The sequence below is a fragment of the Rattus norvegicus genome, chromosome 2 (genome assembly GCF_021556685.1).
Source record: "Rattus norvegicus strain SHRSP/BbbUtx chromosome 2, alternate assembly SHRSP_T2T, whole genome shotgun sequence".
Lineage (NCBI taxonomy): Eukaryota > Metazoa > Chordata > Mammalia > Rodentia > Muridae > Rattus > Rattus norvegicus.
Genome location: NC_141535.1, coordinates 80,774,125 through 80,793,138, shown reverse-complemented (window position 1 = coordinate 80,793,138; position 19,014 = coordinate 80,774,125). Strand labels below are relative to the sequence as shown.

At 40.6% G+C, this 19,014-nt stretch overlaps 1 protein-coding gene across 1 annotated transcript in view; it reads right to left on the bottom strand.

Annotated features, from left to right (window-relative positions):
* Dnah5 (dynein, axonemal, heavy chain 5) overlaps window positions 1-19,014 on the bottom strand; it is a 283,019-nt gene that overhangs the window by 230,846 nt on the left and 33,159 nt on the right. The window contains 7 exon segments of the mRNA NM_001419569.1: window positions 2,286-2,457; window positions 8,578-8,784; window positions 10,382-10,703; window positions 11,202-11,287; window positions 14,735-14,842; window positions 17,609-17,824; window positions 18,645-18,767. Coding sequence (NP_001406498.1) covers window positions 2,286-2,457; window positions 8,578-8,784; window positions 10,382-10,703; window positions 11,202-11,287; window positions 14,735-14,842; window positions 17,609-17,824; window positions 18,645-18,767 — 1,234 coding nt within the window.

Here is a 19,014-nt window from a genome sequence, read left to right as displayed (position 1 = left end):
ATGCTCAATTTTGTTCTTCATTATCTTCCTTGTTTAAGTTATAAAAAGAAAACACAATTTAAAAAGGAGAATTAGGATTTCCTTAGACCCTATCTACTTCTCTCTAGCTAGCATCTAATAAAATACCCAAATTGCTAATGCTCTAATCCTAATTCCTCTCTAGGGAAAATACTGCTAAAGACTACCTTAGCAGCCTGTTCTAATTTGATTGTGATAACTCTCACTATGAAGGTTTTATATACCTTATGAATGCCTCCTTAGAGATTTTAGCTCATTTACTCTTGTTATATTTCCCACCGAAAGAAATTTTGGAAAGAGGCAAGGAAACTCATTCTTATTGCTTCTATCTATTCAACACTAGATGCCATTTAGCATCTCCGGATGGTTCCTTTCTAACCTTTAAATTGAGGATCCTTCTTAAAACCATTGAACAGCTCTCTCCATCCTCCTAACACTATGGTTATCTAATTGTGCACCTTTCCGTATCCCATTGCAAACTGTAGTGAGCCTAAAACACGCTTCATTAATATGCAAAAACAACTGTGCTAAAATTTATCTTTGAAACTAGTTCCCACTCAGGAAAGCAAAAGTATGCAACTGTCTCAGGTAGGTTTTCTACTGCTGTGATAAAGCACCATGACCAAAGGCAACTTAGGAGGACAGGGTTATCTCATCTAGGAGCTTATAGTTCACTACCCAGGGAATTTAAGACAGGAAGCTGGATGCAGGAACCGAAGCAGAAGTCATGGGTGAGTTCTGCTTTACTAGCTTGTTCCTCAAATATTCTTGAGTAGAATGTGCTTGCTAAATTAGTTTATAGTAAGTAGAATATACTTATTTAGAAGGTGCAGGAGGAACACACTGAGGAGACAAGCTTCTAGGAATTAAAGTTATCAATTAGTCAAGTCCTATTTCAGGTGAGACAAAGAGAAACTGAGACATACAAAGAGAGAATGAGAGCAGTATCACAGGAGTTACCTAAAAGGGAGTCCCAGGAAAGCATGACCCAGACAGGAAGTAATGACAAAATGGGTGAGAAAAAGAAGTTCAGTGGATTGAAGAAATGGAAATTATGCAATTATGATTCTGCAAATATTGTAGCACTTACACCACCAGACGAACAGAAAAGAAGCAGAAGAAATAGGCTGAGATTTAAGCCCTTTGCAGTCAGTTTGGGAGAAAGATGGAGTTGAACTTGCACCATTAGGAGACATGTGCAATTCAGGACTTCTGGTCCCAGCTATCAGCACAACAGAGGCCCTAGGAGGAGTGGACATGAGACAATGTAATCAGAGCTGACTTCTTATCCTGGGCCATAAAAAGTAGACAAAGTTGGGCCACGACGAAGAGATGATAGATGACACTAGTTTGGAAAAAAGAATAAAACTTCTCTTTTTAAAAAATTCTACCATTATGTCCCAATCTGCATGTCCCTCTTCACAAAGGGGATCTGAAGCTAGTATGTTCTAGAAGGCACCTATGAATCTGGGAAGTATCTCACGGAAGAGCTCTCACTATTGGACAGTGAGAGACTGTGAAAAGCCATATGTAAAACAAACATATCCAACTGTTTAACATCCCAGAGGACTTTTTTGTGGCATTTTTGACCCCAGTTTTTCTGTTTGTTTTGCTTTGTTTCTTGTTGTCGATTGTTTGGGGCCTCCCTGGCTTATTCTGGGAAACTGCATTCAACACAGTGTGCCATCGTACATGTCTTAAGTACTGCTCCCTAGTTACAGAAAACCAGCACTTGCTTAAACATTTCTCATTCAAAATGTCCTGTCCTTCAGCACACTGCTGCACCCAAACCCCGATCCCCAACACTGCTGAGAAGTCTGCAGGGATGGTAGAGCATTTGTCTACTGGATGCACTGGGAGCTCGGAGTTTGATCTAAGAGATAAGGATAATGAGGAAGAATAGAAGAGCAGGAGGTGAGAGGAGAAATGGTAAAAGAAAGGGAGAAAGATTGAAAAGAAAACAATTTGAATGAACTAATCAATTAGTACAGAGGTTAAATGGCCTTAAAAATCATCTGGATACCAACAATAGCAATAAGAATCAACAAAATTACATGGATAGCCTCTGGGAATAAAGTTAAATGGTGAATATTTAGAGTTTCTAAGAAACCATTGAACTCCTTATACTTATCTGTTGTTCACTGCATACATTTTGAGCCTTATTTCTCATTTTATTTATAACAGCATCTTTAATGACAAATTATCCAGTAGGCAACAAGAACCCAGCTCTTAAAACGGAAAAATAAAAAGCATGTAGACACACTCACTGATCTTTTCAAAAGCATTTTCTAAATAGGTTCCAATATTCAGGGACGTCCAAGTCAGGACAGCCAGGCCAGGCTGGAGGGCTTCATCCACTCTCGCCAAGTGCGGGAGCATCAACTGCTCAATGGCAGGAGGCATTTTCAACTTCACTCTCTGGTATTCAGACAGCATCATCTGCAATGGAATGTGACTAAATGGCCAGTTTCCATGTCACCCTTAATATATACTAGTATTTTTATGAGAGGTAACTTTTGGTTTTGGTCAAACTATTGTGATATCAACATCCTGGCAGGAAGAATGTCACAAAGAAAGCATATGACTGGTAAGTACTTCTTTCTCTACACCCACCAAATCTTAACCCAGTAAGTTAGAATTGAGAATCACAAATAAATTGAGGATCATTTCTTGGCATCAACCCAGCCCAAAACAGAGAAAAGTCAAGTAGCTTTTTAAACTATGTAAAGTTACAGGAATAGTATGTCTGCATTTGCCCCAGTGGGCTCGGTCATTCCATTTTTATGGGGACAAGGTATATCCTACTCTTTGAGCATCTCCTGTAGACCATACTCACTGTCACAATTATCTGTATCATGAAAGCCATTGCTAGATAGAACTGTCAACTAAATCTTGATACAAGACCCATAGGACAGAGGGTTAGTCAAGAGTCAGTGTTGACTTCAAATGGCTCTAAGTATCACTTCTTGGCTAAAACAGTGGGCATACTGAAGACAGGGCAGGCTAAGCCACAATGGTCACTTAAGTGGAAAAAAATGCATTATTTACTTACAGTATTTTTAACCTCACCATAAGTCAAGAGGAACTCCATAAACAATACAAAGACAAGATTTTAATGTTTTTGTTTTTTTCTAACTTCCTTGCAACATTGGCTACAATACAGGACAGGATCGATCAGCATCGATTCAACTAACCCATTAGTTGTTGTCAGAAAAAGAATTTGTGATCTAAAATGGGAGGGGTCTGAGTTCTCCATGGAAAGTCAAGGTTAGTTCCTATTCTGTCCACATTCTGTCCTTAAACACACCGAATGAATAGTCCATACTCCTCACAGAACACATCAATGTGTTTCTTAAAGACAAACCGTTTTAAACTCATACTTGAAAAGAAACTACTGGTATTACCATGATATTAGATCATTGTCGGCCAAAAATGTTTTTATTGGTGGATATGTTTGCCAAATTCTATATACAACAGTGTCACATTAATATTCCTAATTTTCTAGAACCTGTCAGAAGGGTATAGGAAGTACTGGTGGGCTTTGAGAAGGCTGTTAAACGTGACATCTCCCAAATGAGTTCAAACTTTCTGTAATGCTTTTCTATGGTTTTCATAAGACACTTTCATTTTCCTCAAGAGCTACTTGAAAAAAAAAAAAGAGATCCTGCATTTGATAATTCTATTCGCAGCTGCTTCTGGATTTCCTAAGGCATTCAGCCACTGCTCACTGCTCTTTTCCTTTTCCGTGTCCATTGCTTATTCTTTTTTTTTTTTTATCTTTATTGACTTGGGTATTTCTTATTTACATTTTGATTGTTATTCCCTTTCCCGGTTTCCGGGCCAACATCCCCCTAACCCCTCCCACCCCCCTCCTCTATGGGTGTTCCCCTCCCCATCTTCCCCCCATTACCACCCTCCCCCAACAATCACATTCACTGGGGGTTCAGTCTTGGCAGGACCAAGGTCTTCCCCTTCCACTGGTGCTCTTACTAGGCTATTCATTGCCTATTCATTGCTCCTATGAGGTTGGAGCCCAGGGTCAGTCCATGTATAGTCTTCGCGTAGTAGCTTAGTCCCTGGAAGCTCTGGTTGCTTGGCATTGTTGTTCATATGGGGTCTCGAGCCCCTTCAAGCTCTTTCAGTCCTTTCTAAGATACCTTCAACGGGGGTCCCGTTTTCAGTTCAGTGGTTTAATGATGGCATTCACCTATGTATTTGTTGTATTCTGGGTGTGTCTCTCAGGAGAGATCTACATCTGATTCCTGTTGGCCTTCACTTCTTTGCTTCATCCATCTAATCTAGTTTGGTGGCTGTATATGTATGGGCCACATGTGGGGCAGGCTCTGAATGGGTGTTCCTTCTGCCTCTGTTCTAAACTTTGCCTCCCTATTCCCTGCCAAGGGTATTCTTGTTCCCCTCTTAAAGAAGGAGTGAAGCATTCTCATTTTGATCATCTGTGTTGAGTTTCATGTGTCTAGGGTAATTCAAGCATTTACGCTAATAGCCACTTATCAATGAGTGCATACCATGTGTGTTTTTCTGTGATTGGGTTACCTCACTCAGGATGATATTTTCCAGTTCCATCCATTTGCCTATGAATTTCATAAAGTCATTGTTTTTGATAGCTGAGTAATATTCCATTGTGTAGATGTACCACATTTTCTTTATCTATTCCTCTGTTGAAGGGCATCTGGGTTCTTTCCAGCTTCTGGCTATTATAAATAAGGCTGCTATGAACATAGTGGAGCACATGTCTTTGTTATATGTTGGGGCATCTTTTGGGTATATGAGGTATAGCTGGGTCCTCAGGTAGTGCAATGTCCAATTTTCTGAGGAACCTCCAGACTGATTTCCAAAATGGTTGTACCACTCTGCAATCCCACAACAATGGAGGAGTGTTCCTCTTTCTCCACATCCTCGCCAGCATTTGTTGTCACCTGAGTTTTTGATCTTAGCCATTCTCACTGGTGTGAGGTGAAATCTCAGGGTTGTTTTGATTTGCATTTCCCTTATGACTAAAGATGTTGAACATTTCTTTAGGTGCTTCTCAGCCATATGGCATTCCTCAGGTGTGAATTCTTTGTTTAGTTCTGAACCCCATTTTTAATAGGGTTATTTATCTCTGTGCAGTCTAACTTCTTGAGTTCTTTGTATATTTTGGATATAAGCCCTCTATCAGTTGTAGGATTGATAAAGATCTTTTCCAAATCTGTTGGTTGCCGTTTTGTCCTAACAACAGTGTCCTTTGCCTTACAGAAGCTTTGCAGTTTTATGAGATCCCATTTGTCGATTCTTGATCTTAGAGCATAAGCCATTGGTGCTTTGTTCAGGAAATTTTCTCCAATGTCCATGTGTTCGAGATGCCTCCCCACTTTTGCTTCTATTAGTTTGAGTGTATCTGGTTTGATGTGGAGGTCCTTGATCCACTTGGACTTAAGCTTTGTACAGGGTGATAAGCATGGATTGACCTGCATTCTTCTACATGCTGACCTCCAGTTGAACCAGCACCATTTGCTGAAAATGCTATCCTTTTTCCATTGGATGGTTTTAGCTTTTTTGTCAAAAATCAAGAGACCATAGGTGTGTGGGTTTATTTCTGGTTCTTCAATTCTATTCCACTGGTCTATCTGTCTGTCTCTGTATCAATACCATGCAGTTTTTATCACTATTGCTCTGTAATACCATATGTTATTCTATTGGGAAAATGATCCTTAGAATCTGCATCCAGCAGGCTTTCTATCCACTCTTCACCTTTAATCTTTTAAACCCAGGAAGGACCATTTGTCCCCTTTACAAATGAGAAACTGAGGCTTAGGAAGTAAAGTCACTTACCCAGATACATCATATCATATCATATCATATATCATATCATATCATATCAGTTTCACAATCTCTATTCCTCACTACAGCTCACACAAGCTCATCCCTTTTCAGTTTCGAATATATTCCAGGAAAAAAAGATGAACGAGCAAAGAGCCAGATATGTTTGCGTAGCTGTAGAAACTGTTGGATTCCCAGCCTGGTAACCCTAAAGCTAGGGAGAGCTTTACGTGTCCCCCAAGTGTCCCAATAAACCTGCTTTCACAAGCTAGCCATGTTACACAAGGACTTCTAACTTTCCATCTCCAAGACATCATGAATGCCAACCAGACAGCAATTTGCTTGTTCAAACTTTGATTGGAACAGTAGCAGCTTTCACACATTCTTTGCCCCTCCTCTTCTCATGGAGCTGAGTCTATGTACCCTTCACTGGATCTGAGTGTGCATTCAGAGAACCAAGGGGGGAAGGTCAACAGAAAGATCCTGTGAAATGTCTGAGCTCCATTGAGATCATGTGGCCTTTTGATTTAGTGTAGCATTAGCTCCTCGTGGTATAAGGTATTCTACTAGCCTGGGGAGTCTACAGCAGCTATTCTTGTCGTGACGCCTCAGTGTGTAATCCCAGCTGAGTATATTATTCAACGCCTGTTCAAACCCTTTAACACAGAACTATGAGAAGTTTGCTAAAAGCTCCTATATTTTGAAGTTGTGTGTTACCTGCATCACATAACGGAGGAAGGCTTCATGGGGAAATTAGTAGTAGTAATTGCATAACTGTATAAATATGATTTCTTAATAAAGCATCACTCTTGTAAATACATAAATTGACCTGTTGGGTTTTTTCTAGCCCAAAAGAACGTAAAGAGAATATAAACACTCTGACTAGTGTTTTATGGGTCCAGAGTAGAGCCATGTCTGCCCAGAGCTAATTTTAACTTTTTAACACAACAAGAGTAATGAGAAGACAACAAAGACAATTCTAGGTTCTGGCCCTGATTCTGTCACTTTGCTATGAGACATTGATTCTGTCAGTTTCCCTGAGCCACGCGGTACTTTTCCCCTCCCATCTTACAGGGCAGTAAGAAAGACAACATTAAAGAATCGCCATGAAAAGGCTTTAAATGAACTGAGAGTGGAGAGAGATGTCTGTAGTCCCAGCTCCTGGAGAGACTGAAACAAATGAATGGCAAGGTCCAGGCCAGTCTGGATTACAGGAGGGATGGGTGAGCTGAGGACACAGATAGGCAGAGCATTTGTCGGCAATGCACACAGCTCCATATGCAATGTGCAGTACAGCAAAGTGAGCAAGGGAGGGGAGAAGGAGGAGTGGGAGGGAGGGAGAAAGGGAGAAAGGCTTAAAGCATAAAGCACCGTGCAAGTGCATATCATAGCGTCATCATACGATGTGAATCATTATGACTTGAGACAGCGTCTTGCATAGAATAAACTAACCTCAAACTTGTCTCATAGTCACAGATGACCTTGAACTTCTGATCCTCTTGCTCTACTTTCCAGGTGCTAGGATTAAGGCATACAGCACCACAGCTGCTTTTCTATGTTTTCTATGTTTTAGTAACAGTTTGTGTGTGGTCCGGTACCGAGGCTGTATCTTTGAGCTTTTCCTTTTGATCCACTGGGCAATGGATTTGTAGTAGTCAGTCCTTCCTTGTAATTCTTTCCCTACTCTTGGCTTCTGTGACACTTGGTTTAATCTTATCTCAAAGTTCACACCTATTTTTTGTGGCTTGTCATCTTCTACTAGACCCAGTAATATCGAAATGACTTTATGTCTAACCCAATGGCCCTCTATTCTTTTCTGTCTCTGCCCTTCCCTAAAAGTTCTCATCCAGGACAAGGTCATTAATAGTGGCTACAGTCTAAAAAGCTACCTCTAAAAAGCTTGCCTCCAACTTTGAATCCTCTACTGAGCTCCAGGCTTCTAGATCTAATTGCATGGGTACCATGGCCATGTAGATGTCCAAAAACCATCTTGGACCTTGGATAGAAACTACATATTCTACTGGACCCACAAACTAGGCTATTTCTAGCCTTTATCAAATGAGAATTACATTCAAAACCACTGCATATTATTATGCAAGTTGTGTACAGTACAAACTGACCATGAATTGTAGCCCTGCCTCAATAACCCTTGATTTCCCTCCTAACCTGTTTATGGACATAACCTTAATTGTCTAACCAGCTTTGTGGTCATTCTAGCTCAAGCTATTGTCTTCATTCTCCATGCTGGGTCATTGTTACACACGGTGGCTTCCCAGTGGCACTCTTGCCCCAGTTAAAGTCCATTTCTGTCTAGCCATGAAGAAACAAAGATGACACTTATGTAAGTGAGACCATGCCTTTTTATTCCAGCTCCCAAATCCCCCCGTGACTTTCTAAAACACTCAGAACAAACCTTCAATCATAATAACTGAAATTCAGTTCTTAAGAACCCACATAAACAAGGCAACGCACCTGTAATTCCAGCCTCGGACAATGGAGACAGGCGATCCCCAAAGCAAGCTGACTAGTGATATTATATTGGTGAGTACTGGGTTCGACTCATAGACCCTGACTCAATGAGAAGGGGGGGGAGTAATCGAAGATGACTGTTGACATCAACCTTAGGTCTCCACATGCACATGCACACATCACATGGGCTCATGCACATAAAAACAAATGAAACAAAAGAATAAATGTACTCTAGAACCATCTGGCAAGGAAAAAATAAAAATGCTATACCTTCATGTCACTGAAGTTCTTTTTGTACATGTCCCGCTTCTCGAAGAGGGCAGCTGCAAATGGTGACACAGGTAGACCCATCTGGGACATGCACTGTGTTTCTCTAAATAAGATTAATATCTGAGGATCAAAGTTCACAAACAACTGCCCTGTGCCTGGAGCCTTCACCAATAAAGAAGCCTCAAGACCCACGTGAATTTCTTCAATCTGAGGGAAGAAGGAAACATGATTACTATGAGTGTAACGTACACACAATATCTAACTCAACCATTTCTGGGATTTAGTGATACTTATTCAGTATCTCCCATAAACTTGACCTTGCTAAATCCCAGACAATGGAGTCATCTACTGCTCTCCTAAATTCCCTCACAGAAAACAGCCTTCAGATCCTTGGTGGTGTATTGCATTGTTAACTGAATGAATTCTTCATTTTTCAGACTCACACATGACATATAGGCAGATGCTGCAGCAGCCTAGGTGATTTGGAAAGGTTACATTTAAAACGTTCTCACACAAAACACCCAGGAAATTTGGGACACTGTGAAAAGACCAAACCTAAGACTAATAGGAATATAAGAAAGAGAATATTCCCAGATCGATAACCCAAAAATATTTTCAACAAAAATTATAGAAGAAAATTTCCTTAACCTAAAGAAAGGGATTTGCCTACAAATAGGAAATCAATAAGCTTATAGCCTATAAACTACAAGAAGCTTACAGAACACCAAAGAGATTGGTCCAAAAGGATATTTAGCACTTTATGCCTAATCAGTTACATTTCCTAATAAAGGTTATACAAACCCAGCTTTTTATTTGCTTAGAAACTCAATAGACACAATTATACAACTATTCCGTGCTGCTGATCTACAAAGAAACACAAGTATTGGTGGGCTACACACTTATTCACTATGAATACAACCAAATAAAGCATAAGGCTTCAACAGACATATTTGTATTTCCTAACACATTCAGAATCTTATTTCTCTCTATTTCCCTCTCTCTGTCTCTCCCCCTCTGTGAGTGTGTATGCATCTGTATGTTTGTGTGTCTGTGCATGTTCCCTTGTCTGTGTAGGTCTGAGTATTGTGTGTGTGTCTTTGTATGTGTGTGTATTGGTGAATGTGTATACGTGCGTATGTATGTATAAATATCTGTGAGCATGTATGTATGTATCATGTGGGTGAGTTTGTCTCTGTGTGTATGTTTGTGTCTGTGTGTGTATTTGTGTGTGTGTTTGTGTGTGTATCTGTGAGTGTGTCTGTGTTTGCATCTGTGTGTGTATTTGTGTGTCTTTGTGTATATCTGTGAGTGTGTCTGTGTGTGTCTTTGTCTATGTGTGTATCTGTGAGTGTGTCTGTGTGTCTTTGTATGTATGTGTATCTGTGAGTGTGTCTGTATGTGTGTCTGAGTGTATGTATGTGTAAATGTCTGTGAGTGCATGTGTGTATGAATGTGGTGTGTGTCTGCTGGGGAAAAAAACCTAATGTCTCATGTATGCTAATCTAATGCTCTACCACTAAAGATCTTACTGAATTTTTAAAAAGTAAAGAAAAGAAACCCTAACAACAGAGTAGTGAAATGCTGTGTGACTTTCTCACTTAGGAGATTATACAATGTGCTTCTATTACCTAGCTAACTGTTTTATCAATACTAATGAATATTCTCTTCCATGGCTACGTTATATACTTTGACTTATTAAATTCAACCAAACTGATTTATAAACTATCCCTGTCAAATGCAAGAAGAGGATTTCTTCTGCCTGAACAGTGGAAACTACTTAAGGAGTAACTATTCAGGAATTCACCTGCTGAAGCCAGGCTCTATGGTAGAGGACCTCAAACTCCAAGAGGACCTTGGCTATCCTGTTATAACTGCGGATCACAGGTTTGGCCTCCACAGTCCTCAGCACAAAAGGGTGCTGCTGGAAGAGTTGCATTGGCTGCTCCAGCCTGTGGAATAGCTGCCGGGCCCACAAGATCTTCCCAGCTATGGGAGGCTGATCGCGAGCCAAGGGAGGATCGTACTTCTGTTTCGTATACAGCTTAGAAATCATGTCGATGTCAGTCCCAAAATTCTGAAAAACTATTTGGTATTTCGCCTCAATACCAAGGTTAGGTATATTCAATCTGATTGAAACACACACAGAAAAAAGCACAAAGTTTTGAATTAATGAAAATATATAAATATATATCTTATTTAATAATATTCATATTCATTCAAAGCAATGGAATATTTGTGCGACATTTTAAAGAGCCAAATTAGTATCAATCCTTACAAAGCAAAACCACTAACCTGGGAAGAATTATGTCAAATTATTCAGACATTAGGCAGTATTAATACGAGAGCGGCTGCAGCCTACTTCAAAGCTAAGAGTATTCTCTACTGGCAGAGATGAAGCAAATCCCTAATCCTTTCAGGGATTAATCCTCTTCAGCCGCTGAAAATTTAAAACTTGTGACCTTGTGACTCAGACTGTCGAGAGAGGCTTTTCTTCACATTATAATTCGAAGTTACAATAAGAGTTATAATTACAACAAAAGATAAGCTATAAAAAGAAGCTAAACTGTGCTTGTATTATCCCAAGTTTAGAAGACAGAACTTGGGAAGTTATTTCAAACCGATACCTTTCGAATTTCTTCAGCGTGCTCAGAGCTTGCCTTGTGCTTTGAATCTTTTCGAATGTGGTGTCCATGAACCTTTGCAGTTCACTCTGAAAACGGAACAAAAGTCTATAACAAACAAGGAATTAGTGCTAAGATACTTTTTTTTTTTTTGAGACAGGGTCATCCTGTGAAACCCAGGCTGAACTTAAATTCACAGCCCGCCTGCCTCCACCCTCCCAAGGTTTGAGATTAAAAATGTGTGTCACAGTATCAAGAAACAATGAGGGTTTCCGCTTATCAACAGAAGAGAAGAGATCCACATTCTTCATGCCTCTTATAAAGGGTGGGAAAATTATAACAGAAAATTATTGAGCTTAAAAGGAAAATAGGTGTCCAGAAAGAGAGACCTAGCTGTCCTGAGAACCTCTTAAGTTTTTCACTATTAATTGAATTTGTGCCTTAAAAGATTGCATTTAAAAATAAGCATAATATGTTCATTACTCATCTACTATTTGATTTGGATTATGATTGAAATATAAATGTAATCAAAACCCAGATAAAAACATTGCATTGCTTCCTATTTTAAAAAAGCACATTTACGCAGTGGATGGACTCACCCACTGCTTCTCTGAGGCCACCTGGGCAGCTGGTTTCACAACACTGCCCCTCCTGTGGCCACATAGACCTAAGTCAGGACAGGACGACAGACTTCCACCCCTTACCAGCAGAGTTCTCACAACAATCATTCCCTGTCCCCTGAAATCCCACATTCTTCCCTCATAAATCCTTCCTCTGTTCCTTATCCCTGAGATCCATCAGCCAGATGTGGGCATTTTTACCGAAGTTTTACAGAGATGCAGGTTGAATTCAAGAGAGTGGATTTGTTTAAAAGCCAAAGTGAAATATTATTAGTTAAGGGAAAGAGAAGAAGAAAGGGATGAAGAGGTCAGAGGTCAACTAACCAGTAAACCGAACTCAGAATTGGGCTATTTTTAAGACCGAAAATGAGAGGTTTAAATATGTGAATGTGTGGGCATGTAGATATGTACACACATGTATATGAGCAAGTTAATGGTTGTGTATGTACATATGCACACTGCTCTTCCAGAGGTCCTGAGTTCAATTCCCAGAAACCACATGGTGGCTCACAACCATTTGTAATGAGATCCAATGCCCTCTTCTGGTGTCTGAAGACAGCTACAGTGTACTTAAGTACAATAAATAAACCTTTTTTAAAAAAAAAGTCGAGAGGGACAGGGAGGAGTGAAATGATGGAAACACGGTACATAGGTATGACATTCTTTTAAAAATAAACCTTCTCCATTTAAACAAAAAAGGAAAGTAAGAGGGCAAGAGCTAGAGCGTGTAACTAATCTCTAATGCCAGGCTCCGGAACAGGAGCATTCGCACAGCCCTGCTCTGTGCTCTCTCTCTCTCTCTCTCTCTCTCTCTCTCTCTCTCTCTCTCTCGCTCACTCGCTCGCTCGCTCTCTCACTCTCCTTCCCGCTCCTGCTCCCACTCCCACCTCACTCTCGGGGGTGGAAATCACCCACATCATCTCTCAACCCCAGCCAAACAGGAAGACAGTGTTATTTCCTCCTGGGCTCACATCCTGTCCTGTGAGGGAGAACAGTGAACAAGTTCTATGGCTGTGTTGTAGGCTGACTCCGCCCCTGTAAGTTTCCATTGGACTGCCCTTTTACCTTCGAATCCTCACTTTAGACACGAGATCAGGATACTGTTCATTTATAGTGGACCATTTTCCCTCCTCCCTCACAATTTTTTATGTCACCCCCACTCTTCTCCTTTGCTTCTGAGTCTATAACCATTCCCCTTCTCTAAGTTCATGCACGCTCACATTTAAACCAAACCAGTGTGAGCAGTGAGGATAAACCTACTTTCATAGGGTGTATCTTTCCTTTTTCACCATCCACAGTGTGGAAGCCTAACACACCACTGCACAGAGCAAAGACTGCTGCTTTGTTATTGATTGTTTGGACAGAGTTGTTTTGGTTTTGGGGGGGTCATTGTTTTGTGGGTTTTGTTTTTTAATAATTCTACATGTTCTTATTACGGAATTGAGAAAAAATTGAGATCCAGATGCTCAGGATCTATCTATATCCACAGAGGAGCTGCAGACGCGTGCTTAGACTGTTTAGAGAGGCACATAGATCCCAGTGTGACTTTCGGCCATTCTGTTCCCCCTCTGAGGAATGAGAGCAAGGAGAGAGCCCACTTCTAGGATTATGATGATTATTAAATCAATTCCCAGACATCAAAGAAAAATGTCTGGGACTGTCTTCTATCTCCCTCTTCCTTAAACTTAACTCCTCCCAAAATACCTCATGACATTTTCCCTCCATTTGCATGAATGGCCATTCTACCCTCTTGCTTCAGGAGGAAGTGTGTGTGTGTGTGTGTGTGTGTGTGTGTGTGTGTGTGTGTGTGTATTCATATGTGTGCAGATGCAAGTACAAACACAGGTGTGCTGTGAGTGCAATTTGTGCACATATTAATACTTGCAGGTGAAAAACCAAAGGATGAATTTGGGTATTGTGCTCCAGTAACCATCCACCTTTTGTGGAGACAAATTCACCAAGTAAGCAAGGCTACTGGCCAGAGAGTTTCAAGAATCCTCCTGTCCCCACCTCCACGCTGCCGTGGTTACATGCCTATACCACCACACCTAGCTTTAAAAAAAGAATACATCAGTTCTGGGGCTCATATTCAAGTGTCCAGGCTTGCAAGGAAAGCACTTCATAGACTGTCCTATCTCCCCATCCCAATCTTATTCCTATAGAGGAAAATGGGCCCCTACATCTGCTAAGGGTGAAGGAATTCTGCATCTTAACATGTCAGGGAAGTGCCAAGTTGTCTCCCACCCTAGATTCCCTGACTGCCATTACTTAATCCTTGTCGATTATCCTCCAGGATGTCCCATCTGCCCTTTATTATCACCCCACAACTGATAGGCTCTAGGCTGTGCACTTACCCCTAAAGCTGTCACCCAAACCCTTTCCCTGTGAACCTGGAGCTGGACTGCTTATATGATGTGTTCTCAGATGCTGATAAAGGCCATGTTGCCCGGGAGGGGTGGGGGGCTGAAAGTCAAGATGGCTGGTCTATACTGAGTAAGGATGCCGAGAAAGAAAGCAGCTGAGAGCAAGAGAGGCCTCAGCCATGGTCTTCAAGACCAGCTACAGCCCTGCCTTTAGAATCTGCCAGGCATAGCTGACAGTTAGGTTACCCCATCATAATCGTTACCCTATAGTGACAACGGAACGTGCATGCCACAGCCTAATGAAGCTACCAGGCATTTCAACAGAGGACGAAAGCTAACTTGCTAAGATCTAAGGCCGAAGATGTACAGAAGTCTGTGATTGCAAATCATTAGTGAAAGCTGTATTTATGATGCTTTAATCTAGGGAACAGAGCCTCCAGTGAGTCATTTGAAATCACAAAATGCAGGCTGAGATTGCTGCCAACCCCGCCCTCGCCCCCGCCCCTGTGGGGAAGATGCCTCCGCCTTCCAGGGGCTTTACTATGCAACCTACGTGGAGCTCATTCGTCTGCTTGCAAAACTCATCATAATCTTGGTCAAAATCCATTTTCCGTTGATCTAAGAAGTTATACTCCTTCTTCTTTATGCCAGCAACAACGTCCTGAAAATAGATGAAAGGTAGAAGACGCTTTTTCATTTTCCTCTCAGTACACAGCACTTGGAGCCTTTCAATGCAGGACTTCGTAAAACGACTCCCTCAAAGATGTCTGTTTAAAGGAAATTTTGTATCTTCTACCTCTCATCGATTGGTGCTATCAGTTTTACACACAGTAAAATTCTGTCATCCCTCGTCCAGAGGAATCGTCCAGGATGCAGCATCTCATCGTAAGGCTATACAGATTATCTGGACAAGTGCGTACAATTAAAACCACGTGCGAAAATAAGCAGGTGGTTTCTCAGAAGTTTCATGCAGTAATCACATCTGAAATAAGCTAAAAAGAAGCCCAGAGTTGAATTTAATAAAATGTTGCTTTGTTGAAAGGCTTAAATGATCTCAAAGAATAAATAAGAGGAGACTTTAACAAAATAAAAACCAGCTAGTAAGAAAAAGGGGGAGCTGTGATACCCGCAGGAGAGATGTAACCCCCAAATCAAACACTTTGAATGAACCATCGAAGACACTCTCCTGCCTTCAGATGCTCTAGAATTAATTACCTTTGCTCTCCTGTACATCTGCAGTCTGTGAGTAGGAAAGTATAAATTAAGCAATTCATCTCCTTGAAAACACTATTATCAGAGTTTTGTTTGCTCAGAATGATGAGCAGTAATGACTTGTGATCATTCTTAACCAGGTACTAAGCCGTTCTCAAACTCAGAGCCCCACACTGTTGACAGAGCATATAATTTTTATGAAGAGTATTGGGCCTCCTCCACGACCTCCTCTTCAAAGTCATTTCTGCTGAGGCATCATTCAAATCTCTCAGTATACAAAAAACGCACAAGCTGCTCAACTTCTGGAATTAAGTCCACTAGTGAAAACAAGGTACTCTTTCTTGCTCTCCCCATGTGGACAAGAGTATTTACATATGGAGACTGCGAGCATGCATGTAGCATGTGACATGTTTGAGACAAATGTGGAGAAGCTGCGTTACTTAACTTTTTCAACATGTATTCCTTTTAATTGTGTTATTTTTTTAAGAGTTTCACACATCATGCTATTGTTTTCAATATCTACATACCTCCCTCTCCCACTGCCAACTCCTTTCATGCTCCCTCCCACTGACTCTGAAATTCATGATCTTGTCTTCTAAAATTATTATTATTGAACATGTGATGTATAGGTAGCATATGTGATATGTACTTATGAACATATATATGCATATGTATGTGTATATATACACATATATACATACATGTATATATGGATATATGTGTATATACATGTGTGCACATACATGCATCTGTATGTACATGCATGTGTGTCTGTATGTATATGTGTTTACATGTATATATGTAGATATGTGTGTATATATGCACATATACACATGTTTGTGCATATATGTATGTGTGTGTGCATGTGTGTATATATGTTTATTACATGTATGCATATGTATATATGTATATATGACACACACCTACCAAGTCTATTTAGTGTTGTTCATGTGTATCTATGCTTAGGACTGACCACCTGAAACTGGATAACCCATCAAGGGGCTCATCCCTGAGGCAGGCTGATTTTCTTTTCTCGGTAACCATTGATTCTCTGTAGCTCTTCAGCTTTGTCAAATCTCCCTCATCCACATCGGCACTGTTGACCAGCATGGTCATTATGTGGGGCTTGTTTAGTCAACCACATTGTTGAGAATGCTTAGGTGCGATATCCCTGTCATGTCTAAAGACACAGTGGTTAATTCCCCGGCCCTCTGGCCCTTACAGTCTTCTCCCACTCTTCCACTGAGCCTCAGCTGTGGGACTGTGTGTTTGGATATACCAGCCGGGCCTGGAAACTCAGTGATCGCTCATTTATATACACGGGTGTGTTTGATACATGTGTGTGAGAACGCATGTCTGTGCTTATCACAGCCTGTCTATGGCAGTCAGAGAACAACCGTTCAGAATCTGTAATCTCTTTCTACTGTGTGTTCTGAGGATCAAACTCAAGTTCTCGGCTTGCCAGGCAACCATCCCACTGGCTCTATATATACTTTAACATGTATACAAATAAAATGTATACAGACACTTATGTGTCACTCAAATCTTGGGGTCAAACAGTGCCTGGGATACAGTGTGTTCTTCACCAACTATTTTTGCATGAATACAGTAAGAAAAAGAATATGAAAATCTACATATGAGTGGATGAGGAAGAACTGAATGCAGGCAATGGTCATGGGTATAAAAGGATATAGGCTATGTGTTTTCTAGTTCTAATTACATTGCGAAGATGTCAGGGACATTTGGGTCTTGGTGGTATATAAGTGCATAAAACATATTTAGTACTGAAAATGTAACATCTAATGTGAAGGTCACAGCTTCTGCCTCAAATTCCAATTCTAATTGTATATAAGTTCATTAAGTTGTATGACTTTGGGTCTGGTTAATTTTGGTGTGTCATGATTTTATTTATTTCTAAGATTTTTTTATAATAAAACGTATTTTTAGAAATTAAAAGAGAAAATTATATTTTAACCATCCTCTTGTATTACGAAGGAAAATGCTTTTTCTTAAAGATTATTAACTTGAAACTATTGGGACTTCACCCTTGTAACCACACATCTGAGAAGAATGCAATTCTCAAATCTAATTTCCTATTTAAAAATCCAAACATTTTATATTATGTATTCCTGGTTTGTCTAAGTATCACTGTTCTGCAAAATATTTAAGTTTAGTTATGGGCAGTGACAGAAAATCATATTTAAATATATAATACCTGGTACTTAGTCACCATGTCTTCCAACCCCTCTATTTTGGAATCTTGCAGGACTGAGTATGTCTTGAAGGTAGTGAAGATGTCCATTATCTTGGCCAGACGTTGGTGGAAAGTTTCAAATTTTCCAAATATATACATCTCACTAAAGTCAAATTGTTTTTCACTTGGATTTTGCTTAAGCTTTTGTTTTGTCTCCTGAAAGCAGCACTGGTACCCCTGGCAGTCAAGAGCAAAGAACATAAGGAAAATAGGACTCCGGTAGAGAACATATCTAAGAGTACAAAACCTGGGTTCAACCCCAGCATGAAAGGGAGGGAGAGAGAGGGAAAGAAGGAGGGAGAAAAGGATGGAGAGAGGAAGGAGTAGGGGAAGGGTGGAGGGAGGGAGGAGCAGGGGAAGGGATGGAGGAGCACGGTGAGGGAAGAAGGAGCAAGGGGAGGGAGGGAGGAGCACAGGGAGGAGGAAGGAGCAGGGGGAAGGGAGGGGGAGGAGCAAAGGAAGGGAGAGAGGGAGGAGCAGGGAAAGAAGGGAGGGAAGAAGGGGCAAGAGGAGGGAAGAAGGAGCAGGAAGAGGGAGGGAGGAGCAGGGTTCATCTATTTCCGGAATGAAGGTGATGGCAAAATCTTTTCATAATTGTACTCCTTTGCATAGCCATCAGTCTGAAGCATTATCTTTCCCCATCCAGCAATCTACTTTTTAGTACAACTCAAACCTGTGTCTCGTCCTCCTTGGTCCCACAATTTCAGTAACAGAATCACCTTATTCGATCTCCTCACTGATCTATATGATACTGAAAGCCATCTAATATTAGTTACCAGTGTATCTCAGAACTTTAACAGAATAAATGAATAAACTTTCTCAGCATGCTTATTAACACTCAATTTTCGTAGCAGGGAAGTTATTTTGTAAAAAGAAAATAACTACTATTCTGTTTGACAACCAAGAAATATCATTGTCAAATGATTTAATACAATCTCAGAAACGTAGCACAAAGAACAAGATACAGAGGCACACTGCTGAGCTCCAGTACCATTACCTGCTTAAGTTTAATCGCAGCTGCTATTTTTTGCATAACAATGTCCTGAGGCTGGCTCCAGATGGTGGCAGTCCCATTGTTGGTGATATGGGCTTTACATGCAGATATCATCTGATTTGTCACCTGGAATTTTCAATAATTAATGATGATGATGATGATGATGATGTCAGGTACATAAAACTCTGAACTATAAACCTGAATAGAATCTTCAAGTCTTCTTCTCATGACCTCCATCTTTGGCTTTGCTTTTCCCTAACAGCACTGACCAGCCCTAACCCTCTCATACAGTCAAAATCCGCAGTCTGGATTGAAGTTGACCATCCCAGAATGATGGAGGAAGACTCATTGTTTTCAATGATGAAGCCAGTGG